The sequence below is a fragment of the Ambystoma mexicanum genome, chromosome 3p, assembly GCF_040938575.1.
Source record: "Ambystoma mexicanum isolate Mex_15411 chromosome 3p, UKY_AmexF1_1, whole genome shotgun sequence".
Classification (NCBI taxonomy): domain Eukaryota; kingdom Metazoa; phylum Chordata; class Amphibia; order Caudata; family Ambystomatidae; genus Ambystoma; species Ambystoma mexicanum.
Genome location: NC_090925.1, coordinates 28,216,168 through 28,240,094, shown reverse-complemented (window position 1 = coordinate 28,240,094; position 23,927 = coordinate 28,216,168). Strand labels below are relative to the sequence as shown.

General features: G+C 53.8%; 1 protein-coding gene across 5 annotated transcripts in view; it reads right to left on the bottom strand.

Moving 5' to 3' along the window:
* Window positions 1-21,889: 21,889 nt before the first annotated feature.
* The window catches only part of LOC138580092 (kell blood group glycoprotein-like), a 537,793-nt gene continuing 535,755 nt past the window's right edge, over window positions 21,890-23,927 (bottom strand). For 3 of the 5 annotated variants that reach the window (XM_069650368.1, XM_069650367.1, XM_069650371.1), the window contains exon 18: window positions 22,048-23,146. In XM_069650368.1, coding sequence (XP_069506469.1) covers window positions 22,970-23,146 — 177 coding nt within the window. In that variant the 3' untranslated portion in view covers window positions 22,048-22,969. Of the gene's footprint in view, window positions 23,147-23,927 lie in introns of all 5 variants that reach the window. The other 2 variants (XM_069650369.1, XM_069650370.1) reach the window with 2 other exon arrangements.

The following is a 23,927-nucleotide window of genomic DNA, read 5'->3' as shown; positions in this document are numbered from 1 at the left end:
GAAAGAGTTAATGGATATAAACGTTGACAAAGAAAAGGACAAGATAGTGGAAGAAAGAAATAACCTGCAAGCAAGGTTAGAATGCCCACTGTACCTCACTGAGATGATAATGTTTGACAATGCTTTTGACAACAACAGATACTGGGGGAAATGGGTGTGGTGCAACCCGGAAGGGGACTGCAGGTACATAACCTGGCGTTTTAATGATCATGCAAATTACTATGGACAACTTTGTAACAAAGATATGGCTACCAAAAGCAAGAGTGACTAAGGGGCCGATTCATGGAACCAACGTGCGCCGAAAATCTAGGCGCAAGCATGCGCAAGCATGCGCAAGCGGAAAAAAACAGGCGCACGCGCACGCGTGCGATTCATGGAAGTCCCTGCGCGTGTTCACCGCGGGATGTGCGCCAAACCCGTGCATGGCGCACAAGTCACTGCAACATCGCGAAAGGCGTGTGCGACGGTGCGCGACGCGCACAGTGAAAGCGCACAACCTCAGCGCACACAGCAGAAAGTGGGCGGGACATGGGGCGTAACGCGCGGAATGGGGAACAACACGCGAAAATAAGGGCGTAACTGGGGATGCACTGCACGGAAGCAGAGGTAACGCCCACACGCACACGAACCCCACGTATTCATGGAATGGAATAGGGCAAACCCACGCACAGCCAAAGCCGCGCACAAGCTGAAACACGTCCGCCACACGAAGGCAGGCGGTAGAGTCCCAGCGCATCAAAAAAGTGGCGCCGCGGGAAGTAAAATACGCGATTGAGCGGGGTACGTGTATTCCGGGTGTGCGTGGGAAGTGACACACGCGATTGAGCGGGGTACGTGTATTCCGGGGGTGCGCGGGAAGTTACACACGCGAATGAGCGGGGTACGTGTATTCCGGGGGTGTGCGGGAAGTGACACACGCGATTGAGCGGGGTACGTGTATTCCGGGTGTGCGCGGGAAGTGACACACGCGATTGAGCGGGGTACGTGTATTCCGGGGGTGCGCGGGAAGTTACACACGCGAATGAGCGGGGTACGTGTATTCCGGGGGTGCGCGGGAAGTGACACACGCGATTGAGCGGGGTACGTGTATTCCGGGTGTGTGCGGGAAGTGACACACGCGATTGAGCGGGGTACGTGTATTCCGGGGGTGCGCGGGAAGTTACACACGCGAATGAGCGGGGTACGTGTATTACGGGGGTGCGCGGGAAGTTCCACACGCGATTTGGCCGGGTACGTGGATTCCAGGGGTGCGCGGGAAGTTCCACACGCGATTTTGCCGGGTACGTGGATTCCAGGGGTGCGCGGGAAGTTCCACACGCGATTTGGCCGGGCACGTGGATTCCAGGGGTGCGGGGGAAGTTCCACACGCGATTTGGCCGGGTACGTGGATTTCAGGGGTGGCGGGAAGTTCCACACGCGATTGAGCGGGGTACGTGTATTTCGGGGGTGCGCGGGAAGTTCCACACGCGATTTGGCCGGTTACGTGGATTCCAGGGGTGCGCGGGAAGTTCCACACGCGATTTGGCCGGGTACGTGGATTTCAGAGGTGCGCGGGAAGTTCCACACGCGAGTTGGCCGGGTACGTGGATTTCAGGGGTGCGCGGGAAGTTCCACACGCGATTGAGCGGGGTACGTGTATTTCGGGGGTGCGCGGGAAGTGACACACGCGAGTTGGCCGGGTACGTGGATTTCAGGGGTGCGCGGGAAGTTCCACACGCGATTGAGAGGGGTACATGTATTTCGGGGGTGCGCGGGAAGTGACACACGCGATTTGGCCGGGCACGTGGATTCCAGGGGTGCGCGGGAAGTTCCACATGCGATTTGGCCGGGTACGTGGATTTCAGGGGTGCGCGGGAAGTTCCACACGCGATTGAGCGGGGTACGTGTATTTCGGGGGTGCGCGGGAAGTTCCACACGCGATTTGGCCGGGCACGTGGATTCCAGGGGTGCGCGGGAAGTTCCACACGCGATTTGGCCGGGCACGTGGATTCCAGGGGTGCGCGGGAAGTTCCACACGCGATTTGGCCGGGCACGTGGATTCCAGGGGTGCGCGGGAAGTTCCACACGCGATTTGCCCGGGTACGTGGATTTCAGGGGTGCGCGGGAAGTTCCACACACGATTGAGCGGGGTACGTGTATTCCGGGTGTGCGCGGGAAGTGACACACGCGATTGAGCGGGGTACGTGTATTCCGGGGGTGCGCGGGAAGTTACACACGCGAATGAGCGGGGTACGTGTATTACGGGGGTGCGCGGGAAGTTCCACACGCGATTTGGCCGGGTACGTGGATTCCAGGGGTGCGCGGGAAGTTCCACACGCGATTTGGCCGGGTACGTGGATTCCAGGGGTGCGCGGGAAGTTCCACACGCGATTTGGCCGTGTACGTGGTTTCCAGGGGTGCGCGGGAAGTTCCACACGCGATTTGGCCGGGTACGTGGATTTCAGGGGTGCGCGGGAAGTTCCACACGCGATTGAGCGGGGTACGTGTATTTCGGGGGTGCGCGGGAAGTTCCACACGCGATTTGGCCGGTTACGTGGATTCCAGGGGTGCGCGGGAAGTTCCACACGCGATTTGGCCGGGTACGTGGATTTCAGGGGTGCGCGGGAAGTTCCACACGCGAGTTGGCCGGGTACGTGGATTTCAGGGGTGCGCGGGAAGTTCCACACGCGATTGAGCGGGGTATGTGTATTTCGGGGGTGCGCGGGAAGTTCCACACGCGATTGAGCGGGGTACGTGTATTTCGGGGGTGCGCGGGAAGTGACACACGCGATTTGGCCGGGCACGTGGATTCCAGGGGTGCGCGGGAAGTTCCACACGCGATTTGGCCGGGTACGTGGATTTCAGGGGTGCGCGGGAAGTTCCACACGCGATTGAGCGGGGTACGTGTATTTCGGGGGTGCGCGGGAAGTGACACACGCGATTTGGCCGGGCACGTGGATTCCAGGGGTGCGCGGGAAGTTCCACACGCGATTTGGCCGGGTACGTGGATTTCAGGGGTGCGCGGGAAGTTCCACACGCGAGTTGGCCGGGTACGTGGATTTCAGGGGTGCGCGGGAAGTTCCACACGCGATTGAGCGGGGTACGTGTATTTCGGGGGTGCGCGGGAAGTGACACACGCGATTTGGCCGGGCACGTGGATTCCAGGGGTGCGCGGGAAGTTCCACACGCGATTTGGCCGGGTACGTGGATTTCAGGGGTGCGCGGGAAGTTCCACACGCGATTGAGCGGGGTACGTGTATTCCGGGGGTGCGCGGGGAGCAGCACACGTGAATTGCACGTGTGGGTCCTCCCAGGTGTACCCTCTACACCCTCCACGGCCCCTGCAGGTGGCTCACACCACAGGGGCCTACCCAGCACATGTCCTGCAGGCACCCCATCCACCATGGCCATGCCCACCAGCCAACCCACATATCAACTAGCACTACTGCCCACCAACGCATGTCCCCCTGCACCCCCAGCCACCAGGGGCAGCCTCCAGCAGGCCCCCACCCATGTCTCCCCCCACCCCCACCCCCCAGCAGTGCAGGGGCAGCCTCAAACAGGCCCCCACTCATGTCCCCCTGCACCCCCACCCCCTAGCATCCAGGGGCACCCTCCACCAGGCCCCCACTCATGTCTCCCACCACCCCCACCCCCCAGCATCCAGGGGCACCCTCCACCAGGCCCCCACTCATGTCCCCCTGCACCCTCACCCCCCAGCATCCAGGGGCACCCTCCACCAGGCCCCCACTCATGTCTCTCACCACCCCCACCCCCCAGCCACCAGGGGCAGCCTCCACCAGGCCCCCACCCATGTCTCCCACCACCCCCACCCCCCAGCCACCAGGGGCAGCCTCCACCAGGCCCCCACCCATGTCCGACTCATGTCTCCCAGCACCCCCACCCCCCCAGCCACCAGGGGCAGCCTCAACCAGGCCCCCACCCATGTCTCCCACCACCCCCACCCCCCAGCCACCAGGGGCAGCCTCAACCAGGCCCCCACCCATGTCCGACTCATGTCTCCCAGCACCCCCACCCCCCAGCCACCAGGGGCAGCCTCCACCAGGCCCCCACCCATGTCTCCCAGCACCCCCACCCCCCCAGCCACCAGGGGCAGCCTCCACCAGGCCCCCACCCATGTCCAACTCATGTCTCCCAGCACCCCCACCCCCCCAGCCACCAGGGGCACCCTCCACCAGGCCCCCACTCATGTCTCCCACCACCCCCACCCCCCAGCATCCAGGGGCACCCTCCACCAGGCCCCCACTCATGTCCCCCTGCACCCCCACCCCCTAGCATCCAGGGGCACCCTCCACCTGGCACCCACACATATCTCCCACCACCCCCACCCCCCAGCAGTGCAGGGGCACCCTCCACCAGGCCCCCACACATGTCCCCCTGCACCCCCACCCCCCAGCATCCAGGGGCACCCTCCACCAGGCCCCCACTCATGTCCCCCTGCACCCCCACCCCCTAGCATCCAGGGGCACCCTCCACCAGGCCCCCACTCATGTCTCCCACCACCCCCACCCCCCAGCATCCAGGGGCACCCTCCACCAGGCCCCCACACATGTCTCCTATCACCCCCACCCCCCAGCAGTGCAGGGGCACCCTCCAGCAGGCCCCCACACATGTCCCCCTGCACCCTCACCCCCCAGCATCCAGGGGCACCCTCCACCAGGCCCCCACTCATGTCCCCCTGCACCCCCACCCCCTAGCATCCAGGGGCACCCTCCACCAGGCCCCCACTCATGTCTCCCACCACCCCCACCCCCCAGCATCCAGGGGCACCCTCCACCAGGCCCCCACTCATGTCACCCATCACCCCCACCCCCCAGCTGTGCAGGGCACCCTCCACCAGGCCCCCACTCATGTCCCCCTGCACCCCCACCCCCTAGCATCCAGGGGCACCCTCCACCAGGCCCCCACTCATGTCTCCCACCACCCCCACCCCCCAGCATCCAGGGGCACCCTCCACCAGGCCCCCACTCATGTCCCCCTGTACCCCCACCCCCTAGCATCCAGGGGCACCCTCCACCTGGCACCCACACATGTCTCCCACCACCCCCACCCACCAGCAGTGCAGGGGCACCCTCCACCAGGCCCCCACACATGTCCCCCTGCACCCTCACCCCCCAGCATCCAGGGGCACCCTCCACCAGGCCCCCACTCATGTCCCCCTGCACCCCCACCCCCTAGCATCCAGGGGCACCCTCCACCAGGCCCCCACTCATGTCTCCCACCACCCCCACCCCCCAGCATCCAGGGGCACCCTCCACCAGGCCCCCACTCATGTCCCCCTGCACCCCCACCCCCTAGCATCCAGGGGCACCCTCCACCTGGCACCCACACATGTCTCCCACCACCCCCACCCCCCAGCAGTGCAGGGGCACCCTCCACCAGGCCCCCACACATGTCCCCCTGCACCCTCACCCCCCAGCATCCAGGGGCACCCTCCACCAGACCCCCACTCATGTCACCCATCACCCCCACCCACCAGCAGTGCAGGGCACCCTCCACCAGGCCCCCACACATGTCTCCCACCACCCCCACCCCCCAGCAGTGCAGGGGCACCCTCCACCAGGCCCCCACACATGTCCCCCTGAACCCCCACCCCCCAGCATCCAGGGGAACCCTCCACCAGGCCCCGACCCATGTCTCCCACCACCCCCACCCCCCAGCCACCAGGGGCAGCCTCCAGCAGGCCCCCACCCATGTCCAACTCATGTTCCCCATCCAACATGTCATCACAGTCCAGATCCCTGGTCTCTATGGTCAGCCCCCAAATGCAAAACACCCACCCGAGTATTGCATCCACCCACTCATATTCTGCAATTACATCACAGAACACCAATTGCAAGTTCCAAAACAAACACATGTCCCTCACATACACCCAATGGGTGTCAGTGATTCTCAAAACACATAACATGAAATGCATGAAAACAATGAGACACCACACATTGAAGTGCAACAAATAAATAATGTATTAAAGGAAAGATGAATAGAAACAAAAATGAAGAAACAGAAATGTGAATGGAAAAAAATGAAAAGAAGCATGTCCGTTCAAAATAAAAAAAAAATTAAAGAATATAGAAATCCAAAGTAATGTAGTACAAAGTCAATGTCCACCAAACAAAATCCAATGTGAAAAAAAAATTATAAGCCATTGATCCATGGATAATGTTAAAAAAGAAAGTATGTACAAGTCCACAACTATGTACAATGCAAGAAGCCAGGGTCCATCATCCCAACAAAATAAAGGAAACCTAACTAACTACACTAACTAATAAAAAAAACTATATACAAAAATGTGGCCAATGTCCAAAAGGTCCAAATGAAATAAAAACAAAAATGAAACTTAACACTACCTACATAACTATGTACAAGGGCAGCGGGCTAGTTCCACGGCTCACTTCTGGATGTGCCGGGCCAGGGCATCATCGAACTCCTCCTCAATGTCCCGGAGGCGGTCCTCCTCCATGGCCCCGAGGGTCCGCAGGGCCGTCGACGTGTCCACCTCCAAAGCCCTGCGGATTGCCTCGAGGCACTCGACCCGCCTCAGGGCCCTCTGCATGGAGTTCTCCGCCCTGACCATTGAGAGCCGTGCCTCTTCCGCCCGCTGCCGCTCCGCATCTATGGCGTGGCCCAACCGCTGCCACACGGAAGACACTTTTTGTCCTGGGTCCTCCTGCCCTCCGGCCGATGACTGCCCCTCCGATGTCGAAGGCCCCGAGCCTTCATGGCTCCCACAATGGTGCTGCTGCTGCTGTGCCTCTGCCCCTGCACTGCCTCCTGCTGCCTGCACATCCTCCGCCGGCTGGGGTGCAGTCGTTGACGTGGCCACCCCTGCTGGACGTCCGACTCCCGACTGCGGCAGGGATGCCTCCTCCACCAGCCTGGCCGCACCGTCAGAGGCAGCTCCACAGGGCACCCTGGTGACTGATGGGTGGGAAGATGGCACAGAGGACGACTGGCGCGTAGGGGGTCCAGCTGAGGAGGGGGTTGTGGCAAGCCCCATCAGACGGAGGAATCCGGCCTGGGTGACCTGTCCCAGCAGGCTGACGTGGTCAACGAGCCATTCGAGATGATGTGCAGTCTCTTCATGAAAAGACTGCAGGTCACCTCGCATGGCCTGTTGACGCAACGCCACTCCAGCCAGGACAGTCTCAACCCGGGCCTGGATAGCCACGTCCGCAGGCAGAGGAAGGCCAGTTGACGTCAGCTCATCCCCTGCCTGAAAACTGGTCTGGACATGGGCATCCCTGCTGGTGCAAGATGATGCAGGGACAGGATCAGGGACAGGATTGCACACAGGCACCTCCGCGGCGGCCTGTGCTGCCTCCTGTCCCTGGTCCTGCACTGCACCACTAGCACCAGTGGGATCCCCACCCCCAGACCCCGTCTCCGGTGCTTGCACGGCCTCCTCCTCCACCAAATCCCCCACCAACCTGGATGACTCTGTGCCATCTTCCCCCGTTGGGCCCTGTGGGGTCCCAGCTGCCCCTTCTGCTGCCGAGGAGTCCAACTGCAACCTCCGCCTCTTGGACCTCCCCCCGGCAGCTGCGGCCTGGGACGCGGCACCGGACTCCTCACTCCCCGACGAGATGACAACCTGGGAGGGGAGCCGGGCCTTGCGTCTCCGGCTGGCAGTGGGATCCCCGCCGCTGTGCTCCACAGCACCTTCTCCGCCCTCTTCATCAGTTGACGCTGCAGACAGGGAGAAACAAAACACAGGCATCAGGGCACTGTACAATGGACACATACACACATGACAGTTGTACATGAGTGGCATTGGCAAACCTCTGACATGTCATCACAATCCCCAACACACATGTCATTACAACTTGCACACACGAGCCATACCACAGCCATGTTGCAACTGCCAACACCATCCATACACATACAACAGCATCAGCAGCCAAAGGTGAGCCAGACATCACATGCAACACAGGAAGTGCACCACACATGTACACACCAACCACCACACTTGCATGCATGTGTACACCTCTGCTAAGTGTCGCAGTGTTCAGACGGGCATCCATGTCACATCTGCCAATCAGGCTTCCACATACCGCTGTCACATGCATCCATGTTGCATCACTGTTGCACCCTTGTCAAATACACAAACATGCACATGTACACAGCGCTGATACAATCAGCTGAAAACAACATACATGCGTGACATCACGGACATGTCTACTCACATACACATTCATACAAACTTGTGTGCCCACACAACTGCATTTGGCATGCAAGCCCACACACACAGGCACCATCCATGTCTCACACATTACAGCCCTCGCATGTGTCAGCCCCACGGCCCTGTACACCCGCACCCATACTCGACCCCATACAAACAGATGTGCAACCTGCACACTACTGAACAATCACCACACGCACTGCTCACAATCAGGATGCATGTACACTCACCGCTCGACTCCAGACGGGTCTGCCTCTCAAGGACCTGGACGTGGAGCGCTGGGGATATGTGTTCCAGGACCCTCATCTGTTCTTCCGACAAGTGGCCCCGGCGCCCCTTGGCATCCGCTGCCTTCAAGAGGCGCCGGGCCTTGGTCAGGGTCCTGGACCTGAAGTCCTCCCAGCGCTTCTTGACATGTTGGAAGTCGCGGACTGCCACCCCCTCCGCGTTGATGGCAGTCACGATGTCAGTCCAGATCCGAGTCCGTCCTTCCTTGTCGGCGCGGCAACTTCCGAAGAGGGCATCATACTGCCCCAGGACTTGCTCCACCAGGACACCAACTTCGGTGGCACTGAAGCTGGTGCCCCTCTGCCTCTCTGGCCGGGGGTTGTCAGTGGTCACAGATGGAGTTTGCCCCGACATGACAACCCCAGAGGCAGGAGTGGGTGGGCAACTGGGTCCTGGGGCTGGGCTGTGGAGCGATGGAATCCCAGTCGGGAGTCTTTGGTTCCAGCAGGGGTGGTCACACCAACAGCACCCCTGGCTGATGTGCAGGCAGCAAATGGCAGGGCACGTGGGCAGCAGGCAGTCAGGCAGCAGCAGATGGCAGGTGGGAGCGTGCTCGGGGCTCTGGGGGGCAGTAGTTCGGCCTTCTGGGCAGGAGCGTGGTCTTCCGTGTGCTTACGCGTGGCCAGCTTGATACGGAGTGATTTGGCACGTGAAAATTCTGCACGTCAGCGTGTAATTCGAGGAAAGGCCCTTAGCGCGTAAGCGCGTCTGCACGCATACGCATTTTCATTGGACCAAAGACCCTCAGCGCGTGAGCGCGTCTGTGACGTGACGTGCGAGGGAGTATCCCTCATTGCACGTGATGACAGTACACACGTGGATCCCAACCAATCGCGTGTGAAAGTTCACGGGACCCCGGAACACACGTACCCAGGCCAATGGCGTGTGGAACTACCTGCGCACCCCGAAACACACGTACCCAGGCCAATCGCGTGTGGAACTACCCGCGCACCCCGAAACACACGTACCCCGGCCAATCGCGTGTGGAACTACCCGCGCACCCCGAAACACACGTACCCAGGCCAATCGCGTGTGGAACTACCCGCGCACCCCTGAAATCCACGTACCCAGGCCAATCGCGTGTAGACTTTCTCGCGCACCCCTGAAATCCACGTACCCAGGCCAATCGCGTGTAGACTTTCTCGCGCACCCCTGAAATCCACGTACCCAGGCCAATCGCGTGTAGACTTTCTCGCGCACCCCTGAAATCCACGTACCCAGGCCAATCGCGTGTAGACTTTCTTGCGCACCCCTGGAATCCACGTACCCAGGCCAATCGCGTGTAGACTTTCTCGCGCACCCCTGAAATCCACGTACCCAGGCCAATCGCGTGTAGTCTTTCTCGCGCACCCCTGAAATCCACGTACCCAGGCCAATCGCGTGTAGACTTTCTCGCGCACCCCTGAAATCCACGTACCCAGGCCAATCGCGTGTAGTCTTTCTCGCGCACCCCTGAAATCCACGTACCCAGGCCAATCGCGTGTAGACTTTCTCGCGCACCCCTGAAATCCACGTACCCAGGCCAATCGCGTGTAGTCTTTCTCGCGCACCCCTGAAATCCACGTACCCAGGCCAATCGCGTGTAGACTTTCTCGCGCACCCCTGAAATCCACGTACCCAGGCCAATCGCGTGTAGACTTTCTCGCGCACCCCTGAAATCCACGTACCCAGGCCAATCGCGTGTAGACTTTCTCGCGCACCCCTGAAATCCACGTACCCAGGCCAATCGCGTGTAGACTTTCTCGCGCACCCCTGAAATCCACGTACCCAGGCCAATCGCGTGTAGACTTTCTCGCGCACCCCTGAAATCCACGTACCCAGGCCAATCGCGTGTAGACTTTCTCTCGCACCCCTGAAATCCACGTACCCAGGCCAATCGGGTGTAGACTTTCTCGCGCACCCCTGAAATCCACGTACCCAGGCCAATCGTGTGTAGACTTTCTCGCGCACCCCTGAAATACACGTACCCAGCCCAGTCGCGTATGGAAACACCCGCACACCCCTGGAATACACGCTCCCAGCTCTGCGTTTGCTGCTGCCCTTTGCGCTCGGTTGGGGATTTTGATGGCTTTTCCCTGCGCGAGAGGCGTTCTTGGAGGCGTAACTGGCGCTGCTGCAGGGTCGCTGCGCAACTGTGCGCCACGGCTGGTTTTGGTGGCTGGAATCCATGAATACGCTGTGCGCGGAAATGGATTTTAGCGCACGCGGCTGGCGCAGGGATTCGCACGCGCACACTGTGCGCCAGCCGCGTGCGCCACTTGTGCGCTGAATTCTATGAATCGGCCCCTAAGTATGGTGGGTTGGTCAACAAGTCGACCAGAGGGGGGACTGAAGAGAGAGTCCCTGGAATGCTCCTCCACAACCCCCATTATCATGACAGCCCAAAGAGTTAAAAACACATAAAGCCACTTACTATTGGGACAGCCCTCAGGAGGGCCAGTAACATGCACATATGCAGAAATATACTCTCTTAGAATGCCATTGAAACTTTATCCAGTGAATGTCTTTATGGATACAGGTGCTCCAACATTAGTTATGGACCAAAATGCCTCGATGGATGACATTGACTAATGCCGAGAAACCAATGTGCTGACGTCACTAGTGACAACACGACTTAGCCATGCTAGTCACAAAGTGCACTCGCAAACATGCACGGAGTCACACAAACATACACACACATACACAAAGAACATGCTTACACAATTCTGTAGAGAATAGATACATATACATACTGTCAAAAGACTGTATTATTTGTCTCATTAGCCAAATTCAGAAAAGCAGAATGCAAGGCAATGAAGAGATGCAGAGCAAGCTTGCAGATGTTTATGGAAACTACCCCTATGAAAATACAGGATCATGTAAGGAGCCTGGAAGGACCAAAGATGACTATCCTATAGGAACCATAGCATGGTTTATAAATCATAGTATAACTATAATGAGGATTACATGAGGCCACAAACCGCAGGACGAGATATGAGGGGAAGCAGAACCAGGCTGCACCGAACGGCAGACCAGGGCTTGCAGCCAAGATCAGAGACAAGCAACACATTCCAAACCTAAGACGACAAGGGGCCATCTGCAGAAAAACAGAATACATCCTCAGAAATTGCACACCAGAAGGGCTCTATTTTGTGGTCCTCAACCACTTGATCCAGCCAAGCTAGAAAATGGTCATTCACCCGCAGTAGAAAGATGCACAGTTCTCAGCAACACAGACATGAAGTGAAACATGAAGTCATTAACAGCGTTGCAACACAGAGGGCACTCTCACAGGCATAAGTAGTACTGCTAACAGATACATTAGGAACACATAGGGCCTCATTACGAGTAGGGCGGTAAGGAGACCGGTGCCGGTAATCCCTTACCGCCCTACTACGAGTTCCCTTAGTGGGTGCCTCCTTTAACACCTGGTCTGACCAGGCGTTATGGACGGGGCCCGTTAAGGGAAATCAGAGGCAATAACGGTACCGCAAATTGCGGTACCGTTATTCGCTACTTCCCCATTCCCATTGAGCCCTATGGGGGCTCAAATGGGAATGAGGAATGGTTTTTTCAATGGGGACTTACCGGTCTCGCAAAGGTCGGACTACACCGGTAAGTCCCCATTGAACAAGACCGGTGCCGGTACCGTTATTGGAGGCAGTCATGGCGCAAATAGGGCCATGACTACCTCCAATCTCGGAATGAGGCCCATAGTCATTCTCATCACCCTGAGAAGGTGAACAGAGCACTGAGAAAAGAGCTGGGTCCCAGGCTTGGGGAGACCAGTTCCAGTCAATCAGGGAATAGAAATACAGGGGTGGATGGCAGGGGGCAAGAGCCAATGGTAATCCTGCAACCCTACAACAAAATAATAGATTGTTTCTTGGGGAAGAGGCAGGTCAGGCACCTGACATGCAAGGGCCCATTTACTAAGGTCTAAAGGGGATTAAGAATGTTGCTAGAGTAGATTTAGTTGATTCAATGTCCACTTCGATATTATTTAATGATGTAGCTAATTCTTTGATGGTTAGAAGGATCAGGTCGAATGAACATTTATTTAGTATTAGTTGCCATCATTTGACGAATTCAGGGTTTTCTTTGCACAATGTTGGTTCCAGATCAATTCTCAGCCCTCTAGCTGAATCAACTAAATCTACTCTAGCAACATTTTTAACAATGGAAGAATTAACAGCATCCCCTAAAGACATTAATTTGGAATTAGAAGGATATAAACACGTGATTGAGTCCAATAAAATAAGAGCGTTTAGGAGAGATACTCTGGACTATAAATTGGACATTGTTTGCTCGTGGAAACAGTACTATGTTCGGAGAGATAATCAGCCTGGGCAGAGCATCCGTAACTTGAAGAGAACAGCTAGGAAACCACATTCAGGCACATCATCTTTGGAAGTATCGAGCGCAGAACAAGAAGCGACTGGTCCGTCAACTCACTCAGAAAGAACTAGAGAAGATCCTTTGGAACTTGGTTTGATTACAGAGCAAGCAGGCAAATCCTTTCACACTCCAGCTGGAGGATCTTTTTTAGAAAGGGTCTCCCAGCAAGAAGAAGCAAGAAGGAAAAATCAACCAGTGAAGGTGACGCTTCCACAAAGTTAAACCTAGTGGCCAATATTCCATTGTATCGATTGACTGCTTTTGATAAGAAAACCTTATAAAAAGGCATTTCCTTTGTACCACATTACAATAGCTCACTCCTTAAAGAGAAAATTGAGTTCTTCAAACTGTTTTGAAAAATGAAATTAAAACTATTTTTTGAATCAGTAGATCTACCATCTTTAGAAGAAGAAAGTGAATTTCTAGAGCTACGGTCAAAGAGCACATTCTTACCATCTATACAAAACCCATTCTTGAAACTTTTCAAAAATACGTAATGGAGGATTTAAAAAAAATTACATTCCAAACATCACATAGTGGTAACTTCAGAAACCGTGAACAGCAAGCACTTAAACATCTCTGGCTGAATCCTGATATCATTCTCAAACCAGCCGATAAAGGAGGAGCTTTAGTAATCATGGACCTTGTGAAATATAAAGAGGAAGTGGAACGACAACTTGCAGATAAAGACACCTACATGGAAGGTGACTGTGATCTGACAGAACAAGTTAGAGGAATTATTAAAACAATACTTGACGAAGCAGAATTGAATGAGTAAATCAACCATCATACGAAAGATTTCCTTACTAACAAATATCCGTTGATGCCGGGGATGTACGTACTTCAAAACATTCATAAACATTTCACAGAGCCTCCAGGCCGTCCAATTATAGCAGCAACTAATAGTCTGCTAGAGCCGCTAGCCAAATATATTGACCGAATTTTACAACCGATGGTTCAAACAACTAGAACATAGCTTAAAGATACCAATGAATTTCTTACAACGATAGAAGCGACCAATTTCGAATGTGGGAAGGACATCCTCTTTGCTCTCTATGTGACAAGTTTACATACCAACATAACTCACCAAGCAGGAATTGAGGCAGTTGAATGGCTATTATTGATAGCCCCAAAATGTCCTACAGACATGGTCATTGTGCTTGGTTTATTGAAGATTGTTCTCAGCAATAACTTCTTTATATTTGAAGACCGCTACTTCATACAAATTGCGGGTACGTCAATGGGAGCCGAAATGGCTCCCAATTATGCTAATACATATAGGACATCTTTGGAGGAAGAATATATATTCAAAAATACACAATGGACAGGACACCTCAAATGTTATTACCGTTACATTGACCACATCTTCGGAATTCAGACTGGAACAGTGGAGGAATTGGAAGAATTCTATGAATATGTCAATCAAATGACTCTGAGAATCAAACATAGTTCCACTAGACTTGAATTCTTAGAGTTTGAAGTATATGTTCAAGAAGAAATACTTCAAACAACAGTTTACACCAAACCAACTGACAAAGACAGAATTTTACTAGCTACTAGTTTTCACCCAAAGTCAACAATTGAAAGTATCCCTTTCAGTCAATTCTTAAGATACAGGCGCATTATTTCTGACAACCAACAGTACGTGGAGAAAACATGCAAGTTGACTAATAAATTCCTCAAAAGATGGTACTTGATTACCAATATTGAACATGCACTACACACGACGAATGAGATCCCTCGGGTGTCGAGTTTGATAACCAAAATTCCACAAATTTAGTCTATGTGACAGCATATTCTCATCAGAGCTTTCAGATCAAGAGAATCATAAAGAAGAATTGGAACTTATTACATCTAGATCCAGTGATGTTGAACCTTTTCCCACATCACCGACATTTGCCTACGAAAAAAGTCAAGCCATATGGGATACGGTGATAAGGGCAGATATCAACGCACCCAAATGACAGTGAAACAATTCACAGGAATGACCTCATTTCCTAATTGCCAGCATTGTAACAACGTTATTAAGGGTAACACTGTGGCCCTCATTACGACCCTGGCGGAAAGTAACTGACATGACCGCCATAGCGCAAACAGCGTTTCCGCCACTGCACGAAGGAGCAAAGTGCGGCTGATTCCGACCCATCGGGCACGAGCATCACGCCATGGCGGAAGTGCAAAGTCCGCGACGGCGGAAATGACCCCAAAACGCCCCTTACCGCCGTCGTACGCCGCCCTAGGTGCAATTCCGCCACCCATCTCAGCGGTCACCGTAATGAGCGGCCGGCGCAAACTACCGTCACCGTAAATATACGGAAATGGAAGCAAAAACATGGGGCCGGAACGGGAAACAGCACACCGTACACCTATAAAACAGAACCCCCACACAACCATTAAAACTCCGACCCTGAGACACATCCCAACCCGACAGCCACCCCAGATTAAAAAAAAATAATGGGAAAAGTAGCTAAAAAAGCGTGCGACCGCAAGCGGCAGGTCCACTTCTCCCATGAGGAACTCACCGTGCTCACGGAGACCCTCCAGGAGCATGCTGCCGTCGTCTTCTCGACGCAAATGACGAGGACGGCACTTGCGAACAAGAAGGCCATATGGGCCCTGGTGGCACAGCGGGTAAGTGCGGTGGGGACCGCACCCCGCAACCCACAGCAATGCAGAAAGCGATGGGACGACTTACGGATACGCGTCCGGAGCATACTCTCTGCCAACCGGAACATTGCCACAGCTACCGGGGGAGGATCGGAATCACCCATCAAGTTGACCCCCTGGGAAGAAATCTGTGCCTCCACCATTGGAATGGAGAGCATCGAGGGAGTCGGAGGGATGGAGAAAGGAGTGCAGACATCCGAAGAATCAGGTAGGTGGCCCAAATAAAACTATGCCAAATCCACAATTACCAACCATGTGAAGTACCTGTGTCCCCATAGTGCAATAGGAACACATGTCCAGGAGAACGACCACATACATCGCCATGACAGCGCCCTTTAAAAGTCAGAATAAATACATAAATAATTAAAAACCCCAAATACACACTCTACACGTGCAGCATGCACACCCTAACTGCAGACTGCTAAATAACTGCATCCCCAATCCACACTAAAATGAGACCACCCCCAAGGCCCTGACCCAAATCACCCTCAGGTACCATCCCAATGAATGTGATACAATGCCATTACAATTACCACAGACCCATGAATAACGCTCGCCCTCCTTTACTCCACCACAGGGTCCGATTCAAACGACGAGCTCCAGGATACCCCTACCAGCACACCTGCAAAGAGGGCCAAGACCAACGGCCAAAGACCCTCCACCTCAGCTGCACGGATCAAGACACGGCAGCAGCACAAATCAAGTGGCAGCACACTGGAGGGGACTCCAACAGGCACCCCAGCAGCCAGCACGTCCACAACAGCAGCACCACAGGTCCCCCCAACGGATGCCACAGAAGGCAATGCCTCTGGTGGCAGCAGCACCATAGGTGACACAGCATTCATGCCAGCATGCTCCGACACAGAAAACGGTGCTGTCGACGTAGGACCCATCCATGACCTGTCACAATCCCCCTGTTTGTATCATCCCGTACACCAAGAGGAAACCACGCAGGGGCACCCACAAGACGACGACTGGCAAACCCCCACAAGGCCTGTGGCAAGGCAACATGAGGCGTCCAGCCCCTCTGTGACACCACCGCAAATGGGCATGGCCCAGCAGAGGCAACAGTCCCTCGAGCACATGATCGTGCAACAGCAGCAACTGGCCACGCTCCTCAAGGAGCATGCTGCTGAATGTGGGGGTTCTAAGGCAGCCATTGAAACATCTACTGAGACACTCAGGGCAGAAATGGAGCGAAGTACCGAGGGCCTGAGGGAACAAATGGAGAGAAGCACCGAGAGCCTGAGGGAACAAATGGAGAGAAGCACCGAGAGCCTGAGGGAACAAATGGAGAGAAGCACCGAGAGCCTGAGGGGGGAACTGCATGCGACGTCCAAAGACGTATGTGGTGAACTTGCCGCTGTGCGCCGTGTGCTCACTGAGCTCTCACAAACCCTTAGGGACATGCATGGACGTGAGCAGGCAGAGACATCATCCGTTGCAAGTTCCGTCCAGGGCAGCCCCCAACGTAGATCTGGGAGGACCCGGCGCTCTACAGGCAGGGGTGCCCCTGATACCCGGAGAGGGGGCTTGCAATAGCGTCTGCCCACTGACAATGGGCATCTTTGGACACTGGTGTTCGGGGGGGAGGTAGGAGGGTGGAGGGGGTGTGTTGGGCTTCATTGGGTGGCGGGTCGATTGGGTGTGTAATGTCATTTCACATATGCAATACAATTCTTCACAATCATCCAATGAGATGTGTGGACATTGATCTTTGTGTACGAGGCCTATCTTTGCGTACAGTCCACAATGTGCATGTCCCAGACACACACAGTGCCACAAGTCCCGTGTCCATGTAACAGCCACCAGGCGTGAGTGCTAGAAGCATGCATCTATGATACTCTGACGAATCTCACGGGCCTCCTGTGCCTCGCGGCCTGCTTGAGGTGCTGCCACATCCCCGCCCTCATCATGACCATCTTCAGGTGCTTGCAGTTCTGCGTCGGGGGGCATGGCCACATTCCTACGTACGCACATGTTGTGTAGCATGACACATGCCATGACCATCTTTGCAACCTTCTCATGGCGGTACAGGAGTGCCCCGCCAGACCTGCTGAGGCAGCGGAAACGAGCCTTCAGTAGGCCGAATGCCTGTTCTATGACTACACGGGTACGTGAGTGGGCATGGTTGTAGTCCTCCTCATGCTGGTTCTGTGGGTTCCGGATTGGTGTAAGGAGCCATCTCTTCAGTGGATACCCGGCATCACCTGTATGTGGACAACAAAGGATGTTGGTGGAATGTCATTGCTACATACGCATCCCCCCCCCTTCCTGCCAGGTCATTCACGCATCACCTACCCCACATACACATGCATTAAATGAGACTCACCGAGTAGCCAGGATCGGTGCCCTGCGTGTCGCTCCATGTAGCGTGGTATCCTAGAGTTCCGCAAGACCATAGAATCATGGGTTGATCCTGGAAATCGTGCACAACAATGTGTAAAGATCCTGTTGGAGTCACACACCATTTGTACATTGATAGAATGATATTGTTTCCGGTTGCGGTACTGGACCTCCATGGCATGTGGGACAACCAATTCCACATGGGTGCAGTCGATGGCACCAATGCAACCCGGTATGCCGCCAAGTGCATGGAATCCCACTTTGGCGTTTGTAATCTCCTGCTCCGAGCGTGGTAAAGTGATGTAATCGTCTGAGTGCTTCAGGAGGGCATCAAGCACTTGGAATAGTGTCCGTGAAAATAGTGGCTGTGAAATGCCATGCAACTGTCCGACTGTGTGCTGGTAGGTGCCCATGGCCAGGAAGTGGAGTACAGACACCACCTTCAGTAGGGGTGGGATGGCGGTTGGGCTATCTATCATGCTGACAAGGTCGGCGTGTGTCATGTTGACAATGGCGGCTACGGTGTCCCGGTCCAAACGGTAGAGGGTGTGGATCTGCTCAGCTGTGAGGTTGAACGGATTAGCTCGGAGGCGTGGGATTGCGGGCTGCCTGCGTGGTGGTGGTGGTGGCTGTGCTGGTGGGGCTTGCTGGCCCTGCCTTGCCCTCCTCCGCCTCCTCCTCCTCCTGCGTCTCCTCTGTGCGGCCGGTTGTTGGAGTAGTTGGCGTTCGTCTTCTTCCTGCAGTTGGAGTACTTGCAGTGCAATCAGGTCCCCCAGGCCCAACATCGCTAGTCCTGCCGGTAGCATTCTGGAGTGGGTGTGGTTGGGGGAGGGGGTTGGGTGTGCAATTTATGTGTGTTCAGGCTGTATTGCCTTCACCTGTGGTGATTCATTCCACCTGTGTCAGCTGCGATGCCTTTCGTGCGAGCACGTCCCGCACACAACGCTGCAATCCGACGCATGGCATCTTGCATTTACATTCATGTTTTCAATCCAGATGGCAGTGGCATATTGGTTTATTTGTTGATTCTGCTATGGTCCCATTGTTCCACATACTATATTAGCATTCGCGAGCAGACTTGTGAAGGGTCAGTGGAATGTAGTGCTCGATCAACGGTGGACCCTCATGCAGCACTGTACCGACGTTCACCGACGGGCGGGGAGTCCCATTACTGATTGAGGCCAGTTGCCATTTTCACCCACAGCCGCACTACATAGATGAATTTGTGAATATAAGCGTACACAGATGCCTTATCGACGTGATGTTGCAAATTAGGAATTTGAAGGACAGCGCTTTCGGGTTTCAACTAGCGGCGTGGAGACGCCCACAGGTCTGACTGGGAATATAACGTTCTATTGTTGAATGTCCTTGGGACAGGGCCCATGACGGGTATGCAATGATTGATATGAATTGTATGGGATGCGCAATAGCGTAGTGGACGATTAGGCAGGACGTTCCCATATACATGTAACTTCACTACACTGGGATTCCGGGCAGGAGCACAGTGGATTTTGCAGGCTGCATTACGCGCAGGGTCAATGGAAATTTCTAATGTCATGTGAGTAGATATTCTGGCGTTTTCATACCGGGATGAGGGAATGATGGATGGATGGATGCATGGACAGATGATTTAATTGAGAGTTTGCCATGTACATGGCTATTTGGAATCTATCCCCTTCCCCTGTGCTATGTGATGCAAAGCTGCCATAGTGGGACCATCGTCTGTCTGCCCTTGTTGAACCCTCCCTGTCTCGACGCGCCTTCAGTCACTTGTGTCTATGCACGTTGATAATCCCATCTGATGGATCCTGTTCTGACAGGCGCATGCACACAGACACTCGTTTGTGATAGTGTATTCACCTCGATTTATGTCGTTATGATTCGCAAGTGATTTTCGGGTGGAATTGGTCCTTTTGGGTGGGCTAGCATGCATATGGTTGTAGGTTTAGTGTGTTGCATGTAGTGAGTTATTCGTATGGAGTTCGGATGCCCATGCCATTTCCTTTTTCATTCGGGTGACAGGTTTCTCCTCCCCTTCTGCCGCTGCCATCTGTACGCCACTCCTGCAGATGGCTTCTTCAGTCGACACCTGCAGCTTCGGGTCAATCAGTGGAGCTCCATTACGATCTTATGGGACGATCGCCAATGGGCCACATGTCCTTACGCAGTACTAGTGGCTAGGAGCAGCATACCTACCTTCCAGCTGGACTAGTGCCTACTTCATGGGACGGCCCTGCGGTCCTGGGTGCTTCCATGTTGCCTTTTTGGTCGTTGATGTAGCCCCTGTGTCCCATGAGGGTACAGGGCGTCACACAAGGGGCAGCTGGTCATTTATTGCGGATGCAGCGCACAGTAATGATGATCAGTTGGGAGTTTATGTTCGTATGGCTGTATGGGCTTGGTGATTTTGATGTGCATTAAATTTATATTCAGATATTGCCCGTGTGGCGTTGTTCTTTGCTGGTAATGTGGCATATTCCGATTTGTGGCGCGATGTCTTGTGAGGTGATCTGCATTGGGTTCCGGCTTCTGGGTACAGTTGTGTGGTACGTGCTTGTGCTGATGGTTGGTTTGGCGACTGGCAAGTGTACAGGGCTGGTGCGGTCTCCCTCAGGTTACTGCTTTGCATGATGGTTTACACTGGTGGCATGCGATGGGGGACTTGTTCATTTCACTGGTTGCATGGTGTGACTACATTGCGCCTACGGGGAGTTGTGCTATGTGGCCAGGTGGTGGGGTACAGGCACTCAGTAGGGCCATTTACGGTTGGTTCGCGATGCCGTAGTTCTCGCCATGGCGGAATGGTACTTTCCGCCATGCTTGATGGCGTTATGTGGATGTCCGCTGGGGTCGGCATTCGCGTACCGTTGCGCCATGGCGGAAATTACGCTTTTGCAGGGCGCGCGTGCGCGTACTTGGTGCAGTTAGCGTTGGCGTTCACTACGGTGTCGCTGATGGCATCGTACTTTACGGTGACGGGTCATAATCGCAACGGGCGGTATTCGATGGCGGGATTGCATTTCCGCCATCGTTTTTCGGATTCCGCCAGGGTCGTAATGAGGCCCTGTGAAACATCCATACACAGGAAAAGTTATTCAGTTAAAACACTCTGCCACATGTGACTCTACCAATGTCATCTATGGCATCAGATACCCATGTGGCATCTACTACATGGGCATTACAACATGTAAAGCAAAGATGTGCTGGAATGAACATAAGTTGAATATCAGGACAAAATCTGAACGATCTCCGGTGTCTCAACACTTCACTGAATTTCACCACACAGTGGCCCAGATGCCAGTAATAATATTGGAAAAAGTTACACTGCCTGTGTGAGGATGAGATCTTAACAACGTTCTACAAAAAGAAATAATGTGGATTGCCAAGATGGACAGCCAGTCTCCGCGAGGAATGAACACTGAATTTGACTTAAGTTGTTACCTATAATTACATTCACTATATTCGGTGTGAGCCAATTTCAAAGACTAACCCTATTTGATGTATTGCAGTAATTATATTGATATACACTTTCTTTTGTATTCTTGTTTGAGATCAATTTATTCATTCTTATAGCTGTTAAATGACCCGGAGAAGTAAACTGCTTTTACTTCACTTTTCTGCAAATTGCATTAACTTGACAAATATTGAGATAACAGTATTTAAGGCATTACCCAACTGCAGCTAATAGGAACTACTGCATACACACCTGGCAACACGTGACACTATCAGGAATGTTGATAGGGCAGCTGTCATCTTCCCAGCCCTCAATCCAAACCAATAGTTGTGTCTCATGGGCGGTACTTTAGCATCACCTATAAAACACAACTACAAAGAATTCCTATGTTGGTATTTTATACATATAGTCCATACTGGCAGCTTGACAAACATGCCTATTCCAGGGACCCCTTTCATAAGAGTGAGGAAAGAGTGTTGCACCGGCTATTACGCCTATGCTGCCACAGTTACACCTGTGTCAAGTGCAGCAGGCAAAGGTGGAGGCTAAACTCACCATAAACCACTTTTACTTCACTGTTTGATCATTTATTTTTTTTAATAGAAAATAGATGTGATGTTAAAATCTGCATTATTGACGGACAAGGTAAAGAAAGCCTGAAATTCGGTCCATTTTGGACATTATTGACTTGTTCTTGACCAATCCCAGCTGAAGAAAAAACACTGTGATTTTGCATAATTGTAACCAGTGTAAAACCTGTACTAGCCTTTTCCATCACAGATTTCGGGCTAATAATACATATATTGGGGGGTGTAGGGCTTGTCCCTTTATTTTCCTTTATTGAGGTAAAATTCCGACACAAGCAATATGTGATTTGTTTAGGAACCGGTTGTGTTGTCCTCGAGCACAGGCCGGTGTGTCTTGGTGAGTCTGTAGAACCTTTTTCAGTGTCATACTCCTAGGACTCGGTCCCGAAGGCAGGGGGAGTTCTGTAGACAGAGACCCTTTGATGATCACTGAGTTCTTTAGAGAGTGCCCCCCCACCCCCTCCACACTAACAGATTCCGTGGGCATGTCACGCAGAGCAGCGGTCCTCCCTCAGTCAGTGCCAACACCCTGCTCTTGCCAACCCCTTCGCCAGCTCCAGCTCCCAGGGCCTCTGCTCCAAGTGGACACCGAGTAGATTCAGGGCGGAGGCATTCCAGAGAGACTTTGGGACTCCCACTTCCCTAAATAAAAAAGCGGATTGTGCATGGCTTCCACATGTGGGTAAGAGGATCAGGCTGTGCACTGAGAATGCCCGGCCACTGGTCTCTATGTCACCAGCAGGTCATGTCCCAGAGTACACAAGACTGGGGCATTCATTTCTCAAGAGCCTCTGCAAGTGGGAACCTGGTTCGGGCTGTTAGCAGCACATAAACCAGCTATGCCTGGCACAGCTGGGCATGGGCTACCCGAGACATGTAGCACTTCACAGCCCTTCGAAGAAATGTTGAGATTATGAATCTGAGGGCTCCTGGCACTGCAGTCTGGGCAGGCGATGCAGCCATGGAGTCTATGAATGGTGTGCCTCCACACATGTTCCTGTGTTGTGTGTCTGAACATCTGTGCACGTTGGGCTCATAGAAATGGAATCCCTTTGCAGTGACCACCTCACTTCACCACACTTGGCATTTCTGCAGTGGGTTCATGGGGGATCCGGTGGGACACTGGAAGTAGCCGGGGAAGTTGTCGTCATTGCTGATGGCGCCGGCCACGCGCACCGGGTTTGGGCTGTGCCGGTCCTTCTTCAGGAAGCTGCGAAGGTTCTCGGTGGTTTGCCTCCCACACATTGTCTGAAAAAGAAACAGCACATGTATGTTAACCCTTGCAGAGAGGGCCAGACAGATTCACTGTTATATCATGCCATAAGCCACATGAGGTCTCATGAGGGGGGCATCTGTGGTTGCTACTCTGCCTCCCAAGGCAGAATTCATCAACTTGGGCAACTGTCATCTGCGACATCATTCTGCGATAATTAAGAAGAAGCTTGAAAATACATTGTATCTCAGCAACAATTCATGAGTATTCTAACAGGAAATGAAAAGTCATCCTGCAAGAGGGGCAAAAGTGTTCTGGTTAACACTAGGCGATAGAACTGTGCATAGACTGTGAATGTGCCACTGGGCTAGGTGCGCGATACAAATAACTAACTAAATAAATAAATAATTAAATAAAGGTCGCTTTCACAAGACAGTTTATATGTGTGGCAGCCATTATGACGACATGACCTGGGCGTCTCTTCATATAGAGGGCTCGATTCATGGACATCTTTGCACGGTTCAAAGTCCCTTTGCACTGCTTACACAAACCCTGATTCATGGAAGTGTGCTAAGTGTATTACATGTATGGGGCCGAATGGGAATGGGGACATTTTTTTTCCGGCGTCCGCGAATGGGCAATTACCAGGTCCGGCCGGGTTTTAATGACCCGGTAATTGCCGATTCGCGGGTGCAGGAAAATATTGCAAATTTGGCGGCAGCCTGCCAGTTTTATCGGCAAGGCTACCGCCAAACTTGTAATGAGGACCACTGTTACTGTCACTTGGAATGCCAGAATTACTGGCATATTCAAGTG